The sequence below is a fragment of the Haliaeetus leucocephalus genome, unplaced genomic scaffold (genome assembly GCF_000737465.1).
Source record: "Haliaeetus leucocephalus isolate CR32 unplaced genomic scaffold, Haliaeetus_leucocephalus-4.0 Scaffold229, whole genome shotgun sequence".
Lineage (NCBI taxonomy): Eukaryota > Metazoa > Chordata > Aves > Accipitriformes > Accipitridae > Haliaeetus > Haliaeetus leucocephalus.
Genome location: NW_010972665.1, coordinates 913368 through 935666, shown reverse-complemented (window position 1 = coordinate 935666; position 22299 = coordinate 913368). Strand labels below are relative to the sequence as shown.

At 36.3% G+C, this 22299-nt stretch overlaps 1 protein-coding gene across 2 annotated transcripts in view; it reads right to left on the bottom strand.

Annotated features, from left to right (window-relative positions):
- TM9SF3 (transmembrane 9 superfamily member 3) overlaps positions 1-21247 on the bottom strand; it is a 39336-nt gene extending 18089 nt beyond the window's left edge. Inside the window, exons 1-7 of one of the 2 annotated variants that reach the window (XM_010567730.1) lie at positions 21055-21247; positions 12723-12845; positions 8053-8213; positions 5185-5262; positions 4092-4223; positions 3394-3560; positions 573-667 (exon numbers count right to left, since the gene is read on the bottom strand). In XM_010567730.1, coding sequence (XP_010566032.1) covers positions 573-667; positions 3394-3560; positions 4092-4223; positions 5185-5262; positions 8053-8213; positions 12723-12845; positions 21055-21220 — 922 coding nt within the window. In that variant the 5' untranslated portion in view covers positions 21221-21247. The remainder of the gene's footprint in view (positions 1-572; positions 668-3393; positions 3561-4091; positions 4224-5184; positions 5263-8052; positions 8214-12722; positions 12846-21054) is intronic. The other variant, XM_010567731.1, reaches the window with a different exon arrangement.
- Positions 21248-22299: the final 1052 nt, after the last annotated feature.

The window sequence follows — 22299 nt, the reverse complement described above, 5'->3', positions numbered from 1 at the left end:
TTGAATTTGCTAAGTATAAAGCAGAGCACATGATGGAAAGCAGAAAAACCTTCTTTAAAAGATGCTATAAACAGTTTTCCGCATCCACAATTAATGGTCTACTAAGTACTGTATACTCATCCTTTCTGTGTTAGTAAACATAACCCCCACAGTACCTATAGAGAAGGGTTATGTAGGAGACGTCTGGAGAAGATGACATGAGCTGTTTAACAGCATGTTACTGAAGAGGGAGAGACTATTATATTCTCTGGATGTCATGAGCCAAACAATTATAACGAAGAGTATAACAACCAATTCATAAGATACAATTGTTAACAGTTCTTTAGCTCTTAGTACTTTTAAATTAACCAAAGACTTCAGCTATCTTTAATTAGAAAATGCAGCCAATACCAAATAGTAAATAATATGAAAGTTAATTATACTCAAAATATTTTCTGTTTATTAAGAATTTAATGGATTCCACCTGAATGACCTAACTCCATAAGGACACTTCTATATGCGTGCAAATCAGAAAATAATAACTTCTCCATTTAACAATGTAATGAAAATGCTGAACCATGAAAACAATTTACCTCCTTGTCTAGCATAAAGGCTTCCTCCAAAATATCCATTCACTGGTGATGTTGCAGCGTAAACAAATATAGCTGTACTAAGCATTGATCCTCTCCTACAAGGTGATTTTTTTGGTAAATGAAATAGAGAAACAAACAGTATTAAAGAAGAAGATCACAGTAACATACATACATTTAGCAGAAGCAGTTATTTAATATCTTTAGGTAATGTAAAAATTTAAAAGTGCTTTAATTGTAAAATCTGCCTAAGAATGAGAACTGTTTGTATCCAAAGCTTCTGGCCAAGTCTAATTCAATCTGGGAAAAAGGGTTCTGACATAGTACGTTCTTTCCTAACATGCATTTATTTTCACTGGAGTATAAAATCTCAACTCTGATTGAAATACTCTGACATTTGGATGTGGGTACTTTGTAAATAGTTCAGTTCTTCATACGCATGACATACATTAAGTGTAAGATTTGAGTATTGCAGATAAAAGTTCCTCTTAATATGAAGGCCAGTATTAACAAAAATATACTAAGATTGTGAATGATGTTTCTACCATCCCTCAGAAATTAATTTTTAAGATCGAAAGTATTCATCTTGCAGAAAATTAGAAAACCTGATTTAGAAACTATAAATACTATAATGAAGCCACAAATCAGCATGGAGTAGTCCAATCAGAAGACTTTAGTCATTTTTAAATTATCACCTCATTAAATGTTGGAGTACTCATTTTGGCATAATTTTTCTGAAATTTTACAGGCAAAGCTAATAATTTTAAATCACAAAAGCCATCTCCAAATACATTTTTAAAAATCATGTCTAAGAATAGCAAGATATAAATGTTATTCATGAAGAGAGCTGTTTCCCCATGTCCCTCTGCTACTCTATGATAGCAAAAAGAAGTAGAAGGTTTTCAGCCAGCTTGTTATACTTTCTTCAAATTAGTTGTTCTGAGAGATTCCACACTATTGGCATTTTGGCTTTTGATGAACCATTACTGGATGCCTGCCCTACTCAAAGAAGTAATCTTTAGTACAACCAGCTTCCATGACTGCATGGATTGAACTAAGCAAATATACCTGCTGGTCACACACCCTAAAGAAGCATTATGCTAACATTTGTTTCTTAAAAAAATAAGCAATAGCTCCATTTTACAAAGCTACTGGTTAGACAGAAACCAATTTTAACACTTCTCCTAACTTAGGACAATTTAGAAACACATGCAAAACCCCAGTAGACCATGCACAGTCTGAAGTGACACGTATAAATCCAGGCTACATGTAAAATGACTAGCAGATGTTAATCTAAAATTATCTCACAATTTGCTATTCTCAAGCTTACTCACGTATGTTTCAAGTATTCTAATGGAAAAGCTTCTCAAAACGCAAACCAGTATTAATAAATTAATAGCCGACACAACCAAATTTCACTGAGAGACTTTTAGCTGGCATCAGCTGCATGATCCCTAAGAGTTTTAACAGACCTGAAGAACACTGACAAGCAATCATTCTTGTAATTCTGGTTTACAGCCTTTTTCACTCACATCACTATTTTCCTAAACATAAGAATTGTCTGTACCAGATTTGGTCAAATGTTCCATTATGTACCCAGAATTAAATTCACTTTGAAAGTGATATAAAGGCCTATTGCAATAAAAGACTAACTGCACATATATTTTTAAAAATTACTGTTCTGACACATTTTACAATTGCCATTAACTTACAGCTTCCCTACAGTGCAAAACATTCTGAAATGGTTTCATTCCCCACCTTAAAGGGGCTGACATGCTGTACAACTAAAAATGTGTATGTAAGTCTATCCAGAAATGTAACCATGGGGCACAAGGCAGGGAATAACACTATATGAAAAATGAAAATATGCCAAGATACTGGTACTAAAGAGTGGCTTTTTAAACACGTCATTAAAAGGCAGCTAAATTCAAAACCTAGAGTTCTCTCTAGTGGCACATTCGAAGTATTACAACTTGTTAAAACCAACAGTTACAGGTGATATTCAAGAGAAAAATAGAACAGAGATTTGAAATTTTAGTCACTGCTTAAAACAAAGCACTTGTAAAAAAAAAAAAAAAAAAAAATCCCTCCCGTATCCAAAATACAATCACTACAGAAACAGATGGAAGTCCATCCAGGACACCAAAAGTCTCAAACAGGTAAAAGGTAAAGGAAGAGAACTAGGTAAACCAAAAGTGGTATGTTATATTTAAACTTGAGTACTATTTGTTTGTTTTAAATGAATTCTCTCCGGTTAGGACGACAGCCCACCTGTTGCTGGAGGTTTTACATGCAACACAGGCTGAGCAGTATCTGTTTGAAAGAACTTCAGAAATTAAATCTCCATTCCTGAGAAGACTTGTGGATAAGACCGGCTTAATTCATTGTCAGCAGTAAACAGGACTATTCACAACACAGCACACTCCTACTTCAGTCTTTACAGAACACGGCAGGGAAAACAGGGTAAGAAATATAGTAAGATCTTGTCACTCCAGATGAAACCAGGAATGAAATATTTGCCTCTTAACAGTTATGTCCCATATAATCTAGCTGTGATGCTCCAGAACGACAAACTAGTTTCAAAATAAATCATGTAAAAAGCAAGCACTAAAAGAGTAAAATTAAAGGAGACCAACTCCCATGATAAGAGTAGGGCAAAGTTTCATTACAACTTAAAAGAACTCTTCTGAATACTACATCTGATCTAAACGTAAAGACTAAAGACTCAAACACTTTTTTCCAGGCCAGTTAACACATTCATTTTTGTAATTACTTTGTTCGCTTAAGCATTTATATGTGGAAAGCATGGCACAATTATACTTACTCTGTGTATAAATCTTCTATCATTGCAACAACAATAACTATAAGAGACACAGCAAAAATTTGACAACCAGAACCAATAAGCGATGAAAATATTAGAGGATGACTGGATGGTCTAAAAACATCTCCATGGACCTGCTTCCATCCATACTCATCACCTAGATCTCTGTCCTAGGAACAACAACAACAAAAATGTAAGTCTAGTTATGACAATTAATGACAAGCACACAAGCTATGCATAAATTAAAGGTTTGATTTATTAAAGCAACTTCAAGTGCAAGTATGCCTTCTCTCCTGAATGCATCAAATCTAGGAGAAAAGTTTACTTTTCAGATGCTTATGAAGACAACAAAAATTACTACCTGAATGTATGATGCAGTAAAATCAATCAGATGCCCTCCCTGTCCCTAAAATCCTCTTAAGTGTTTAGGAGTATACACAGGCTTCTATTACACACTCAGAATGGACCCCATCCCACCTAAGTGTGGATATGAACATTAACACAGTGACTACAGACAAAATTCTGGGTTGCAGCCTAGAACCATGTTATAAAGAAAACCAGTAACACTCTCAAGACACACATAAGAGAGTTTTCTGTCCAACTAAAGAAAGCCATTCAGAGCTGCCAACACAACGAATGCATGAAGAGAAAACAATAAGCCTTAAAAAAAGATTTTTAAAAAGCATGAATGCAGATCTTACCATATCATCCATTTCTTCCTCCTTGCTGTATCTTGCATAATCTTTTCGCAAAGTTCTCATTAATATCATAGACACTAGGCCAACCAGAAAGATCACCATCATAAAAGAATTGAAAATTGAAAACCAGTGTATCTACAAAAAGAAAACACAGCCCTAAGGTTTAGAATTGTAAATGTGTTTCAAATCTGTTCCAATAAGGATAAATCATTGCCTAGCAGGACAGCTTGTCAGCACTAGCTGAGTAACAGTAAACACATATTCTAAGTAACACTACATTTGTAGAAAGTCCCACTAAAACTGGCCTGTGAAACACCATACATAAAGCTTTTCAACAGCCAAGCTTGCTCATGACAAGTTATCCCAGTTTAGTTAAGCACCAGCAAAGTTCGAACAACTGGCTGCATGTGCTCCCTTGGTAAAGGAAAGGCAACACAATGTACTGCTGCCTTCCTAGAGAAGAGGTTTAAGTAATAAAAGAGATGCTCAAAGCCAAAAAGCCAAAGGAACCATTGCTTTGCACAGGACCAAAATGCGCAGCAGCATTATTTTGCCTCTGACAAGTACATCTTCTGGTTTACACTGAGCTCCAAACAGAATTCAAAACCTCTCATTTCGGAAAGTAGTATAGCTCAGTATACTACCCACAAGGAGATTACAACCACAGGTTTAAACCATCACAGCTGATACCACCAACTGGTTTAGGCTGATGCTTTTTGCTTTGTGTTTACTCCAGTAAAAAGTGTACAAATGACCAATTGCAGTTATTCAGCTTACAAGTCACACAATTGTGTCCCTGAAACTTCATTGCTTCCGAACATGTGAATATGTTTTCTCGAACTGCCTGGTATTTGTTGCAGGCTTGAAGCTTGCCTGCACATTTAATGAAGCACTCTAAAAAACTGGAGCCATCCCGTTCAAGCAACAGAACTATCACTTAAAACCTACAGTCCTAGACCTGCCTGTTTCATTGTCCCAGAACACCTGGGACATCCAAAAATTCAAAGATGTCATTCAAAAATTCCATGACACCTTCTGAACAAAAGCAACCATTTCAAAGGGATATTTTGTTAGATTATCTTAGAATAATACATACTCTGTGCTGAAAGAAAGATGGGTCAAGATACTTGTCAAATCGGTCTTCAAACTTCACATCTGACTTCTTCCATTTCACCTAAACAGTGAAAAATTTACACTTGAAAAGCTCATTAATAATACGTTTAGCTATACTCACATGCAGAAACCCAAAACACATTTTAAGAATCATCCACTTCAGATTTTTTTCTTCAATATGAATCTAGGTTTTTGCAAAAACAATGGACTGATATTCTTAAAGACTAACAACTACAGGTCAGACACAGAACGAACACCAGCCACCATGCTCCATGGATCTAATCCTGTCTATGCTTATGTTTAAGAACCTCTCAGCCTCTGCAAGGCTAAGATGTAAACTTCTAGTTGTCAAATACAACAAACCCTTTTCATGATTATAGAAGGAGCTCAAAGATACTCATACTGAAGATGTCAAAACCAAAATCCATCAAGGGATCCTATTTTTCAGTTTTGTTAAACAAATAGTTCTAAGATGATGTTTTTTTCCCCACGGTAGATACCTGTAAAACGATGAGGCAATACCTTTGAAAAATCCTCCCAGATTCGCCCAAGATTTCAGAACAAAGGTTAGAGAAAGAAAGCATGTTTAAATATGTTCAAGAATGATGTGTTAGAAAGCAGTAGAATTTTTCCAAAGGTTTTGTGGTTTTTCTTCTGACAGCACACTCCCTTTTCTTAACATTTCCATGTGCTGCATTGTATGAAAAGAGGCTTGTGGAGAACATTACCAGTGTTCATTGAGCGATGACAACACCCTCTACTTCTGCTCCCCCAACAGCAGCTGAGATCTGTTTCCCTGCCACGCACTGAGACTGGTAATCAGTGAAATCATCTGTACCTAAATTGTCTGAGTACAGTGCCCAAGAAAAAGATGCAGCCTAACAGAAGTCAGGGAAATGAGAAGATATAAGAGCAAATTTAAAACAGATGCCAATAGGAAAGAAAAGGCCATAAACTGAGATACAAGCTGGCTGGAAGGGAAGTGGATATAAAAGGGATCAAGCTGGACCCTAAAAGGCAGACATTAAAATTTTAAAAGCTACAAGCTAAAAGCTGCAGCCTAAAATCTGTAAGACCGCAGGATTCTGCAATCTAGACACTTCAACTGCCATTAAGTAACTCTGAATCCAGCTGGAAAAGTATGCATTTATGGCCTGTTCACAGGGTAACAGCACATTACTGCTATCAGTTATTCCACTAGCTGCACAGAGGACTGCTTTGGATTTGGAAGATTCAATCATACTTATGAACTACACGGTGCTAATATGGTAGCATAAAGTATTTTCCAGAATTTTTGCAAGACTGTTTTCATTTTAATTCTTAAATGCAATTTCAGAAATTAAACACAAATTGACACTAAATTTTTTTCAGAAGCATGCCAAGATTAGGAAATACCAAGATTTTTAGTGATCTTGAAACAAATGCAGCCCCCTTGTGCATATCTTTTTAAAATACCTGACAAAGAATTATCCTTTCCAACAGATGTTCTTGTATTCAGTACAGAAAAAAGCATATAAATGTAGATTGAATACCCCTATCACTCACCACAGTCCTGAGACAGATTAAAAACCCCATGACTCAAGTATTACTCACTTTCAGGTATGATATTAATGTACTTCAGTTCAAATTACAACCTTGTTCAAGATTAGTAACTCAAAACATTAATAGCTTTCAACATTGTTTTAAGCAGATACATTTCTCATTAGAGCATCTGCAATTAAGAAGCACTGCTTAGAACAAATCCACCAGACAAATCTGTGAATTAAACACCACGCACGCGCCAGCCTAGCAAATGCCCAGTGGTGCCAACAGAATTAGCTAGGTAAGTCTTGAGCTCTGTACACTAAAAGCATTTTAAGGGAACATCTAATGTTATTTTCATTACCAGCAGATACTCAGTGCTGTCCACCTCAAAATTTACAGAGCAAATGGACTTCACAATGCTAGTGGAATTTGAAATAGAAAATTTCAAAACTTCTACTATCATTTTGCAGTAGAAACAGGGAGATTAGTGCAAACGTAATTCTAGAGAGCATACATAGAAACCAGTTATCTGCACTTCAAACTCTACAACTTATTCAGCATAAGACAAATGTAATAGTGGCAAGAATATCCTCCAAAATAAAATCTTATGCTGACACCTACTGCTAACACATTGTAGAAAAGCAATGCATTAAGAACTAGTTTCAGTATACAAATGTGGTGAACGTGAGAAGCGAACCATTGCAGATTTAAGTAACATCAAATAAATAAGGAGGAAAACTGAAAAATTTAATTTATCTCAGATCAGCAAACATTGTTTATTCATTACCTTTCATCATAGCAATTCAACATAATAGCAGAGGGCTTCAGAGAAAACCTTACTAATAAGGTTATATCAATATGCAAATTTCTACTGGAATTGCAAAACCAAAATAAGCTTTGATACTAACTGCTTGCAAAGTATGAAGGCTTACAGTTGGTCCTAGCTCAGAATCCAGTTCAAATCTATGATGCAAATGTCAGCGCTCCAAACATCAAGAAAATGTGTACCTACTGGGGGGTCCTCTATACTTCTACTCTCCATACCTTTTGGGACATCTTCCTTTCCCTCCAAAACACTTTTCTGCAGATTATAGAAGCTTCAGTTTGTTTGACGTGTTTCAAAATCCCTCATTTTACACTTATTCTTAATAAACCTATCAAGGTTTTTGAGCAATAGAAAAAAAAAACAAATTGAAAGAGTGAAGATGCATCTTCCTCTAATACAGCCTGATGTATCAATACATAGTTGTAGGTATACAAATACTTATTTTTGAGCCATTTCATCATGTAGAATTTCTTATTACAGATGCAGCACCAAATTACTTACTGAATATGACATCTGGATTTTTGTGTTTGGTACCAATTTCACCTTTCCTTCACTGGTCAGATTGACATCTACAATTCTATTTCCATTGTAACCAATTTCAAGTTTTTTGTAAGTCCAAAGGTAATAATCTTCTCCATTTTCATCTGCTTCTCCAACAATACCTGCATAGGAAACAAGTGTAAGCATCCATTACAGGTATGCTTTTCAAATATTCTGTAATTATTTTTTTTAAAATATGCATTACAAAAGTTCTGCCAGCTAAAAAAAGCAACATAACTACAGTAAAGAGAACACAGCAGACCTTATGCTCCTCTTTTCAACTCTAATACCTCGATTACACCTTCAATCCACAAGTATATGCAAGAAGCATTTTGTAATGGCATTAAAAGAAAAAAGCATGCAGCTACAAACACTGCAGAAGAAACAGAAGGCACAACAACAGCTCCTCTAGTTTTATTTTGAATTCTTACCAGATAAACAACTAGCTGAATACAGATTTAATTTCCATGAATAGAACTTAGCCAAGACCTCTGTATTTTCCCATCTCCCGTCTATCCCTTCACTCATTTTTCTTCTTCTTAAAAATTTTACTTCCATTCTGTATTCCTCATTAATTGACTCCCCAACACATACTTCTTGCTCTCATTTGCACACAGGCTTCTAATGCTTGCCGAGAATGACAGTTTTTGACTGCTCTCTGTTACTTTCACTGAAAAATTCAGGAAGTTATCATTTGCTTGAAGATTTTTATTACCGCCAACATGGAAAGCTGCTCAGATGCTCCTGGAGCATCAGAACTCAACTGAACTCAGTATTAGCTATAATTAAGTTCTTAATTTTCAGTAAATTACTGCAAAATGTCTAATCTACTATAGAAAAATTCCAGAGAATGTACTATGCTGGGGGGAGCGTGTGTGGGGGGAAGTCAAGCCTAGCAGTCACCAAGTTAACAGGCTACAAAAGCATCATCTTTAATGTCAAGACCATCACACCAAAGATCACGTACAAGATGGAAAACCACAATAAAAGCAGCACTCAAGATATACAAAGGTGGAGGGGAGTGGAAGAACAAGTAGGTGAAGGATATGGAACAGGTTATTGCAAAGCAGCAGGTATATGAAAGAATGGCACTTGTGCATTACCTGTGCTTTTTAATTTTCAAGGTGGTATTTTTCTGTCATGTTTTTTACTCATGCTCATCTGTCAGGATTGCCTTGTATATGCCATCCACATGAAACACGTGCCAGTTTGTGCCCATGCCATACAGCCTAGCACCTGGCATACCATTTGTTCCCACGGTGGTATCCAAAACCATGACAACACAGACCTCTAAACTACTTAAAGGACATTCTGATCAATCACTACTTGAAGGAATGAACTAACACAGTGCTCCATATACTTAGGGAGATGTCCTGAAACAAAGACATTCAAGCCTAGCCACTCCACTGTGGGATAGCAATTCAGGAAAAAACAGAAAATGGAATAATTTTATCTGAATGCACTGAAAAAGATCTGGTTGCCTTTTTCAGGTCAGAAAATAAAGTGTAAACCTTCCAAAGCCCTCAAACAGCAGTTGGAAGTCCTTACCTTTAGTTATCAGCAGTTAAGAAAAGTTACTTTATGCCTAGTCTTTACTGAAAATAGAGTACTCCTTACTGGATATTTTGAGGACTTCCTAAGGAGAATTTCAAATATTAATGGTTGTGCATATGACTTTGACATCAGTAAGCCTTACCAAGGTGGAAAGCCATGAAGAACATAAAACATGAACTTAACTACAGTTTGCCAGGAGACAGGAGGAGTGCCACAAAATCCACCTGGATAAGCCAAGAGAAGTGAGTGGAACAGATTTAGGAACAGAATTAAACAGAATTTGCCTAGAATTCTCCAGCAAACATTAACACCATCTGAATCCTTTTCTTTTAAACTCTTCAGAGAATACTTACTTTCTTTTGGTAGCACAAAAAAAGGACTCTAGCCATTTACATTTAGGGAACAAAATTTTGGTTTAATCGGGCTATGAGACACAAACCAACAATGAAAAAAATAGTGGATTGGGTGATACAGTACATACAATACAGGCTGGCTAGCACGGTTCTCAGGAAAGTAATCCAAATAAAGTGGATCAACATGATAGCCTTCACACAGCAACAAAAAAGCCATTTCAGCACAAGATATTTTTAATGCAAGCTGAAGGTAACCAGTTCTGGATACTATTTTAATTTAAAAAAAAAAAACTCAGTATTCAGAGTATTTCAGAAATGCCATCATAATTACTAAAGTTCTTACTATATTTTTTGCAGTCCTAATGTTTTTCATTAGTTCCTGAAATTAACAGCTATGTGATGACACTCAATCAAGCATAAGATATTAGCTTTCCTTAGTATCTCTACCACCACATCACATAGTACTAGGCAAGTCTATACAATACAGTCCAAGACACCAACAAGCTGGAGGAGCCATGTGTATTGTATCACTCATGCCATATTCATAACAAATATTTATAACTGTTCAGTGAGCAGCAAGTCTCCGAGGGCTCAGAGCCTGAAATATTCCTATTGTTGAACAGAGACCCAGCAAAACCACAATTAATGCAGATAAGCTATATTCACAGTTTTCTAAAGTGTGCTTGGGACACAAAGGTCAGAAAGACTTGTTCAGACTTGAGGATAAACACTTCTGATCAGTTCAGGTGCATCCTTTCCTTTCTCAGCCCCCCCCCATCAAGAACTGATTAATTTTTTGGAATAAAACCCAGGCTAATATTGACTGACCAATATGCAGTCCTGCTAGTTTTACCTAGCCCTCAGGAGACATAGACCAAAATTGTCAGCACCATTTGCTTTCACACCTGATGTCAGATTATATCCTTGCATATTACCACCAGTACTTATGATGCTGCAGTCATCTATTAAATATCACAACTTGAGGTCCTGGTTCCAAAAAACTATCAAAGCCAGCTTCTTAGTATCATACAAAGATGATACCTAGATTCTACATGTTTGTTAGCTGTAGCATTAGGAATGACTTCTCGTGGATACAAAGCATACTACTGAAGAACATTAAAACACCGGAACCACAGTAAAACAGATTTTTCAGCTGAGAGCATAAAATTTAGTCAGTGTGTAGAAGATTTAGTAAGTATATTTGTTCTTTGGTATTTGATGTGAGAAAAAAATGTTCCCAAATAACATCAGAAAAAACAGTCCTAAGAAAGAATGTCTCCAAGACTCGCTAGCCACACAGGATTCCAAAGAAGTCAGCTTAGCATCCATCATCCTTGGGCAGTCTAAAGCCTATGTAGCTGCCACTAGTCTAGGAAAATCGTCATTGATCTTTTGCTGAAAGGCTGAAAGCATAAAAAAATATTATAGCAACAACTGTCACTCACGCATGCTTTTTAAAAGCCTACTAAGCAATTGTGCAAGTAGTAAAGGCCACACAGGTTAATTAGGGTCTACTCCAAGCCCTGCCACAGAGCTGTTACACACACTAAGCAAATCAGCTGAAAAGAACAAATACAATATATGAGTACTTCTCCTGTCAGGCATTATAATGTCATCTCTTAAAAAGAGATACATTTAAAAAAAAGCAAGAACCTTCCCAAGTAACAGATAAATAATAAATAAATAAATAAAGCACTAGCAATTCTGGCTGGGGCTCATGTTCATCAGATAGCTACTTTCTAAAACCAATTAAAATTATAAAAAAGAGCTAAACCCCCCACCCTCTGTCAGAATGAACGAAAGAATGACGGGTAGCATTATGCAGCATACTACCCATCAAAGGACTTTTGTCATGTGGCTTGAACTGTATTTTTGTAGGTGTTGTGGGATTTTGTTTATTTTCGGTGGTTTTACCTCTTTCACAGAACACAGGCAACAAAGACCTTACCTTAACAAAGCATTTTGTGATGCTTTTCATTTCCCTTCAGTTTATATCTACAACAGGGAGATTAGGGCTTGGGGGGTTTTGTTGACTGCTATCAGTGCAAAGTACAATCTGCAGAGCACTCTTTACCAGGTATGTGATCACAGGTTACAAGGGAGTAACAAAAAACAGAGAGCTTAGGAGACAATGGCAATAAAGACACGTAAATTTTTATTCAAGACACAAGCACTTCTAAGCCCAGATTAATACTCAGCAAGAGCAATTTTAAGAACTGTGTAAGAACAAGATGAAACTCCTTCATATAACCACAGACTGCACATGCAAAACTGCTGAAAGCCACTAAATTACCATAGAAGTAAACCAAACAGCTCTTGTGTTAGTAACAAACACAAGAACTAGCAAAATAAAGTTTAAATATTGAAAGAGGTTTATGAAAGTTGTTATTCATGAACACATTAACATGGACTTTATATCTGACCTATCTATTTACCACTCACTTGAACATTTAAAAGAATTTAACCCTAAGAACTTGGTATTATTAAATCAGTGCTTGAGAAAAAAAACAGCTTTTCACTGCATTTGTAATTCACTAGTACAAGCCATCCTACTGTTTTTTCAATGCAATAATCCTTCAATTTATTTGTATAATTTGGTTACATAAGTTCTATATACTTATGAGATTCTTGTAATGAAGCTTAGTCATTAAATGACTCTATGAAACCCACTAGCGTAGGACTCCTGTAGCTGTAATCAAGTTGTTTATGCATAATATCACTCACCCCATATTGGCAAGTCATCAATATACATCTGGTACCAATAGTGATTTTTGATAGCATACACAAATGCATCTCTTCTTCCTTTGTCCAAGTCAATTTCACAGTAAGTAGTCTGCATTACATCGTCTGCAAAAAATTAAAGCACAGTTAATGATTCATTAATGAGCTGGCTCAAAGCAAAGGCAAACCAAGCAAACAGAGGAACAGACATTGCTGGAGTCTTTAACCCCTCTCAGCTATCCTCAAGTAGGTAACAAAAAAGGACATTTAAAAAGGAACCATTAAAGCAATTACATGATTGTTTTTGTAATTCTACCCTTCCACATGCAGAAGCTTCCCACAGACTGAATAGGAAAGGTTTCAAAGTATCCTTTTGCTACTCCTCCCACACTAAATTAAGATCCATTAGCTGATGGCAGCTTTACTTGGACAGACCATGAGACCTCTTTAACGAGAGGTATGGAATTGTTAACAAATACCTACAACTTTGTATGGTATTATCTCTCCATTTTAGTATCATCAGGCTCACTGACTAGGAATTCTGTTTGTAAAACCCAAAACTTCTTAAAGTTCTCAGCAATTTTCAAGAAACTACCATAAAAGAAGAAACAAAGCAACCAGGGTAAGGCAGACAAAAAGGAGAGAAGACAAAAATAGGAATAAACACAAAGACTACACAGGAGGCTACATTTGGAAATAAAATAAATTCACCTCTTCGAGCCCAAAAGCTATTTTTCCCCACCTACAATTCATAAGTAATGCAGTTAGCAGCCATTCTTTCACATCCCAATTTCCTTCCCTCATGTTTCCTTTTCAAGTGAAAAAAGACAAAAGGGCTTATATTTACAAGAATTCAGGCAGCAACAGATTTAGAGACAACCCCCCCATCCACTTCATAAATGTTTTCACTCTGCAAACAGTCAAACAAACATAAATAATTCCAGCTCCCCCTTTCTCCTCTTTTTGTCATCACTAGAATCGAGGACTCCTTTCTAGTAGATAAAATTAATTTGTGCCCCAAGTACAGCTGTAATCTATATAAACATTCAGCTTACTTTCTGCTATACACTAACTGCAATATAAAGCTTAAGAAGAAAATCAAATCACCCACATAGAAAAAACACTGACAAGTAGGGTATTTCCAACACAAAACATTATTTCTGTGAGAACGACAATTTAACAAAATGAAAATATGCACAGTTCGTCTAGTCAAGCAAAACTGATGCAAAGCCTGGTGAAGCAAGACAGTAAGAAACCAGCCAACAGCAGTCCTGCATAGCTGCAGTGATTTCCTATAGCCCTGGAGAAAATAGTGCCCCTGGCTATTCTGGAATGGATGCGTCTCTTTCTCCTACTTCTTATGAAAACTTCAGTATTTTCTATTTTTGTTTCTTCCAAGACCTAACAAATGTACTCTAAGTTCATCTTTTCACTGAAAAAAAAAAAATACCATTTCTCATACTGACTTACTAGGCAGTAAAACTTCTGCTGGGGGGGGCAGGGGGAAGAGAATAACAAAACCACTCAAGTCAACAAATGTCCCAAGAAGACTTTTAGACCATGGATTACATTTTCAGGACCCATACTGGTATACTGAAGAGATGAAAGCCATTAAAGTTGGCACCATAGCTGAAACACAGACTTACAAATCCAGGTCTCGGTTTGCATTTATGCCTCTACTGAGCTGGTTGCTATGCTTTTGGGGCTATGTTCCCCCCAAAAATGTCTCTGCTTGGCACTTTTTCACTTTAAGAGTTTTTTTTGAGCCATCTTGACATTAATTACAAGACAAAAAACCAGAATCCCTATCTTCTGGATTTGTTGCTAAGTAGGGATTAATTCTTTCCAAAATACTTGGCGCTTTATTGTCACTCTCTAGCAGTTTCATACTATACTCAAATAAAGGATAACACCTTTCTAATGTTAAATTTTTTAACTCACAAAGGATTGTTCCAACACACAGAGGTGAAATGAAAATATACTGTGAATTAAAATAAGGGTAAGAGAGAAACTGGTAGAGGCTGTTAAATGAAGCATTACCTAGTGCTGGAGCATGGAAGCCTGATCTGGGGAAGTGCTATGGGGGCCAAGCTGGTTTTACATGATACTAGCACAACTGAAGGACAACACAGGGATAGGAGCAAGTGCTACTACTGAAATAAAAATCGCATGAATTGCAAGTGCTCTTTTTAGAGACCTTTCCCATTTTATAGCCCGAATACAGAAGCCTTTGTTTGCAGTTATTAACCAAGACAAATTTGGTATTAGATTGTAATCTAATACAGAGTCACTCCATGAGCTTTCAGGCTCCTGTGAATTTGCCACTTTTTTTTCTGAGATAAGCCATTCTGCATCTAATATGCTAAGATGTAAACAGTGGCTTTTGCTGCTGAGAGAAAAAGAGAGAGAGACTTTGAAATATCATTTGAAGTGAAATGACTGCACTGACATCTGACCAGGCTGCAGATAGCAGCATGCCACCAAAAAACTCTTCATCCATTTTTATGGATTTTACTCCCGATATTCAGAATACCAAAAGACATCACAGAGATATTACAATCAACTGCGGACCAACTACATTACAAGTTACTCCAGCGCAGATACACAAAACCACAGCAGAATCATTAGAAACAACCTCATTCAACTCTTGCAAAATATAGGCGTGACTTTACGTATTGTATATGATTTCACCCTCAGCCATACTACACAGCACAGTTCCTCTCACCTCCCCCTAAAACAACTGAATGAAGGCAAGAGGAATGAAGACAAGTGTTCCTTTCTCCACCCACTGCAAATGCTGAAGCTGTCATTTGGTTACAAGGCAGGATTAGATGGTTAAGCTTAAATGCACTGTGCTAAATGATTAAATGAAAGTAGCTTAGAACAGCAGTCAGTGACTTGGGAAGCTGAAGTCTACTTTGCTACAGCTTTACCAGATCTACAGTTTTGTATGTTAGATAGTTCTTATCCAAGTTGTGGTTGTGTGAGGACTGTAAAGTCAGAGGTATGTTTTGTGTTGTGTCTATATCAGGCGATGTCAAAGAGGTAACATCTGCTATATAATACAGCTTCAGTAACATCAGTAGCACATTAAGCAAATTTTAAAAGACCATTAAAGCAAGACTCATTATAAAAGCAGGTGCGCTTATGCCAGATTTCAAATTTCCTATGAACAGTCAGATCAACCGGGTTTTATTCAAACATATAAACCATATAAAGCCTCATTATATCTGACCATCTCCTAGTACAATACTGAACATCATCCTGGACAGCTGTCATTTTCTAGAGGTGTTGCAGAAGGAAGTGCTGGGGAAGGAGTTCTCACTTACAAGTATGGTTATTTAGTAACATTTCTAAGTAAGCGCAAAAATCAAGTATGTTAAAAAACCCTCTTCCCCTTTAAATTCCTCTTTTCTAATTGGTATTGTATGGCAGTGTCAAAAATTCATTTTCTAATTGAAGTCACTATGATCCCAACGTTCAATACATTTAATAATTCACTAGGTCTCAGGTGTAATGTAGAGGATGTCAATTCAAATGCTTGAATAAAGTACTTGACATATTACATAAAGAGCATTATTACTCTAGATTTAGCTTGACAAGAGAATTAAGCCAACTGAAAACTTATATTACAATATATGTTAATAATTCATTACTTTCTTCACCAAGATACTAACATGGATTTGAGACCTGTGATACAAGAACAACATTGTTCATATTTGTAACAGAAAGGAAATCCAGCTAGCCTGCATGGTCACAGGTATCCTTTCACATGACACACTTTTAAATACAAAAAGAAACACTACTTTATGGATTCTTGAATACACTGTAGATTTGCCCCACCAGTCACCACTACGAGCATTCAAGTGCAAACCCCCATTCTCGGCAGAATACATTTCTGCAGAGCCATCAAAAATGTAGGCAAGGTGCACTGATTCAACTGACAGTTTTACTTAGGCAGTCTACAGTACTTCAGTTACTGACAGCTGCAGCCTAAGTAATTCTTCGAATATGATGAACAACATACAGTTTCACACTTACGTGCTACTGCTGTCCAGTCAAGCTATGTTGAGAAGGGAACTGTTCTTTATTGCAGAAGCTAATTTATTAGAACAATTTTAATTCCCCTTTACTCACTCCAGAGCATAAAAATCTAAAAGTATGAAATCCAAATCTAATTTAATTTTGTAAAGTCTTACGACACTCATTTAAAGAGGAAAAATACCTGTAATTGTTAGTCTTGCCATAATCCCAAATACACATGAGGAAAAACATGATTACCTGTTAACTCAGAACTTAGATCTGACTCATGAAGAAAATCTGTACAAGTTTTCAGATGGTCATGCTAATATTTTGAAAAGCAGATCCCTATGGTTAGGTATTTAAATGCATATTCAAGCATCTAAATGATTAATGAAAGGTATTCGAGTAGCTTTTAATTATTTCAGCCATAGATGTTAGATACTCAACACTCCTTGAAGCTGCATCTTTTTCTCAAGAACATATGAATCTATTGGTGCCAAAACATAAGCTTCTATTTGTTAAGGAAAAAAAAACAAACAAACAAACCCAAAACCCACACAAATCACCAACAACTCTGTTTCAATTTCATTGCAGCAACTTCTGGACCACTGATGCAGAGGTGGGAGCATGGATCAGTCACAGCAAGGTAAAACTTATCCATTACAAAAAAAAAATATAATTCAATTTCACTGATAGAATCCAGTTACAATTATTAAAAAAAAAAGCGAACACCACTTCAGCCAAAAACAAGATCTACCATTGAAGAGTCACCAAAAAACTGAGCTACCACCACATTTCAACAACCAAATTGGAAAAGAATTCTTTATACAAATGCTGAACTTTAAGGCCTGCTCTGTGAAATTTAAGTTTTCCTACATGCATTGGATATAAATTGTACTGGTTTTATGACAGCTTTTAAGCCTGTAAAAAAATGAATCTCAGATAGCAATCCTTTGCTCTGGTTTTTTACTTTAAAAACCTGTATACCAAGGGGATGTGATTTCAACAAATTTTACATAATTTTACATTAAATAAATACTATTAACTACTGCTACAATTAGTTTATACTTGTTACTCTGAAATTCAGAAAAAAATATATTTTAATACTTTTAATAGCAGATTAAAGTTAGTAAAACAGAGTTGACTCCCACTCAGATTTCACTTCATAGATGCACTGCTAGAAATACTAAAGCACCTCCTGATACAGAACCTGCTGGATGCCAGCTAACAGCAAAGAGATTATTGTCTACATCTTTTATCCAGAGGACACAGATTGTAAGGGAAAAAACTAGACGCGCACATGGACAGCTTCCCAGATCGTGTACACATACTTAGTCATCAACCAGCTACCACCTACCATCTGCTTTATAGAAAACATCTGACCTGCAGCCACTTTGGTTAGGAGTGAAATTCACTGCAGGTCCAATACAGATTATCGATCATCCCGGAGTGCCAATGTGTTAATAATAATAAATAAATTTTTAAAAAGAAACAAAGGACATGGATGAAGAGGAATTCCCCACCTGCTGGGAAATGTACCAGCACATCAATCACCTATACTTAGAAGACAAAAACACCTGATTCTTTTTGAAATCTCTACTCTTCCGTACCCATTCAAAGCCTTTTTTAAACAACATCATGCCCAGTCTGTCTGGAAGAATATACCTGAGTATAGCAACTATACACCTGGTATGCACCGGTAAAGCAGTTAGAGATGCAAAAAGGCACCTGAAAAAAACAGCACGAGTGGAAGACCAGACCTTAAACCTTGAAGAAATTGCACTCAATTTTTCACAATAAGTAATACTTATAATGGAGAAAATCTAAAGCTTTCTGTGTCAAAACATCAGCACAAGCAATTGTGAATCAGAATCTGAAACTCCTAACCTGAAAGCAAAACAAGATTTAAGGAAAACAGGTTTACCTGTTGTAAAGAACTACAGAAGACAACAGATAAACTAATATGGCAGGGACATAATCAAAACCAAAGCAATCACAAGGCACAAAAAACACAGCACTTTTCCACCATTCTGAATTCATGTTAGTCCAGGATGATTTTGGCTCCCCGTAGCTGTGAATTCCAGAAGACTTCTCTTAACCAAATAGGAATAGTATCAGTTCTTATGTACTGAGGAGCAGGAGGTTCAGTATTACCCAAGTTGCACTTATTTTTGTTTAAGAAAACAGATAAAAGATGCTTAATATCTAAGTGTTAGATTAAAGAATTACCAAAACAGAAACTCATTAATTTCTCCATTATTGGAGTATTTTACAGAAGTATTTGAGAATACATTCGCAGAAGAATGGATTTGTCCAATGCTCTGCTTCTGCATATTCCCCTCAGAAATGACAGAAAATAGTCTAGAAAGCTAACCTATATCTGACTACAGACTAAACAGATGAAACTTTCAGTTTATCTTTTTTCTCCTCTTGTGACCACTCTCTCATCTGTTATTTCAGGAATAAGAAGATGAACATGCTTTACATATCTAAATAAGCCTGACTACTGCATGTACTTCTGGTATAACAGAGGCTCTAGCTTTTTTCGACCCCTAAAGAAGAAAATTTTTCAAGCATTTCAGCCAGTTCCTGATGTTGAGCCAGTCCATTCCCTTCCCTTGGTATCATCTCAACACTTCCACTATAAAAACAGATTACTAAATTACTACCTCCAGGTCAATATGGAAAAGGGCAGGTCCAGGATGCAAGTGCTGAAAAGTGAGCTACAGAACAGCACAATCTGCTCAGTACTCCCAGTCACAAAATGAAAGACTTGATCTAGCAAAAATTTGATATGATAGGGGAATAAAATAACTATGGATAATCTTCAGAAAATAAATCTGGGAATAGGACACTTCATAACAGTAAACATTAACTCACGAACCTTGCAGTCTTTTCAATTCGGTGCTGCTAGAGTACTAGAGAGTACACTTGTCACTGGAGTAACACAATCTCTTTGTAAAGATGGAGCAAGTAAAGGAAGGAAAAATTACAAGTGTAACCGGCTGTAAAAATAAATATTTATCATATCCTGACAATAGAAGTTTTACTTGATTTTCATAGTCATGTTGAATTGCTGCCAGTTGCCTTCTCTGTTCTTTCCATTTTGCGCTTTTTAGCATATTCTACGAGGTTCAACAGGAAAACTGTTTCTCCCACGTTAAATAAAATTTTCAGCAGGCTACAAGTCTTGCAAACCAGTAACAGGACTGTTTTCCACTGTTTGTGCAGGTACTGTTCCTTTCTTGAAAGGAAAGATTCAACTCCAAATTCCTTTAATGCAGAGGTGTTATCCCCTATGCAACTTAAAATTTATGAAGGATTTACAGTTTTAACGAACTTTTAATCTTTTATTCCACTTATCGTACTTACAACAAAACATCATCAAGCCTCTTATTTTGCAGATGTCCAGTTTTGAATAAAACTTTTGTAACTCACATCTGACTGCAAATTCTTAGACAAGAGATACTACGCTTAAGTTCTTCATCCAGTTAAGCACTGGTGATGCAATGAAGTCTAGCCCTCTAGGGAAAAAAATACATATACACAGAAACCCAAATTGGATTAAATATATAAATGTTAAAATTCAATACAGACAAAAAGAATCTGTTATTATTTGAAGCTCTGCAACTACCAGTTACAAATACCTGAAAGGACCAAAGAACACACACAGGGAAATTATACAATAGAAGGCTCAGCCCTAACACCAAGAAATATATTTGCAAAAGAAGTTAAATGTCAACTCTGGCACAGTATGGAAAGAGGCAGAGGGCAGGAAACAACAGAAAAAAACAGACCAGCTCCATCCTGACTGGCATATGATAAGTTAGAGCCAATAAAATAAAGGTATTTGCCTAAGGTATTTTAAACTAGACAGTAACCAGAAGGATACAATAATTAACTTTGTGTTAAGGTAGAACTTTGAGATGTTGAGCCCTTGCTACTCCTTTCCACGGCAGAGTCTGCAAGTATTCAACATCATAGGAAAAAATTACATCTTCAGAACTGATAATTCCAGAATTCCAGTAAATATACTTTTAATCATTCACACACAGAAAGCTTAGTTTTACTTCAGAAAATGTAATCAGCTACTTCAGAAGCTGCAAGCATCTTCTTTAAAGGGCACACAGATAAAAAATTTACTGTAAACTGAAAAGCCAGTGCTAGTAGACAACCTTGCAGGGCATTTCAAGCAATAACACAAAATACACTCAGTTGCTAGCAGCAGCGAACTTTCAGTTCTTCTAGTTCAAAAATCAAGTTTTAAGGGTTCGTGGTGTTTAAGTGACTAAATGCACTTTCCATTACTTACCTTTAAATTTGATGTCAAGACCACTAAATTCCAATTCAACTCCTTGAAGTGCTTCTCCTAGGGTTTCATGGTAATGGCTGATGCTTTTTTTTGATCCCACACAGAAAGGAAGAGAGAAGTATTTGTATGTTTCTTGGCGATTGTGGTAAGGTCCTACTGTATTCATCCATAAAACAACTTCCTCTTTATCCTGGTACTGAAAGACAAAGTTATTGAGTTAGATGAGAAGCTCAGCAGAATAAAAACATTCAAGAAACTCTCTCATTCACATTAACTCGCAAGGCAGGATTGTTCAATCACAGACAGCAGTTACATTTAAAGACAGTCGAGTACTTTTGTGTTTTGGGTGGCAGGGATTGCAGAACAAGATTTTCGGCCTGCTTTCCTACACAAAAAGAAAAAGCTTAGTTCATCATACAATTTCTTAGAGTCTATCATCAAAGTATGAGAGGAGGGGGATTCAGACAAATTTAATAGAGAAGCAGAAGATGCAGAGAGCAGAAGTGGAGAAAAGCAGAAGTCTCAAAAATAAATAAGCTTTTACAAATTTTGTGGAAACACATGTCAGTTAAAAGCAAAACTCTACTTGTCTCTACTGAAAGAAAGGAAATATCAGACTAACGTCTTGAAATAAGACCTCAGCAAATAAATCAGGCCATCTCTACCCATGGTGACAGGTATACTGTGTTTTCCTAAAATGCAACTCCTTTTCATTTTTGTAATGGTATAAATTACATTCAAAATTCCCAGAAGAGCGCAACGCATCACAGGAAGCACTAAAATGAAACTGTGGCATACCTATGGTAGCCAAGAGACAAAAAAGTCAGACAGAAGACTGTATTTTGATGCACTTCCAACTTTTTCACAGTGAAAAAACAGAACAGCAAGGAGTCTGGTGGCTGCCATGAAATTCCTTCTGGGAACATCCACCCTTCACTTTCCACAGCTACTGTTAGCCAGGAAAACTTACTCCTTGGCTAGGAGCCAGTAATTTTTTTCAAGCCCTTATAACTTTTCAACAACAAAAAAGTCCTTAAAGCCATTCATCTATCCATATTCAAATACTGCGTGAATTCAGGAGAATTAAGCGATTTGAAATCGTTACTTGCACTATATCTGAATGCATCTGGGTGAGGCATCATGTTTGCTGGTTACCACAAAGCCTCTCACCCAACACAACTTCTTCACCTACTATAATTTCAACAGATTAGAAGGGACAGCAATCTGACTTTTAAGGCAGAAAAA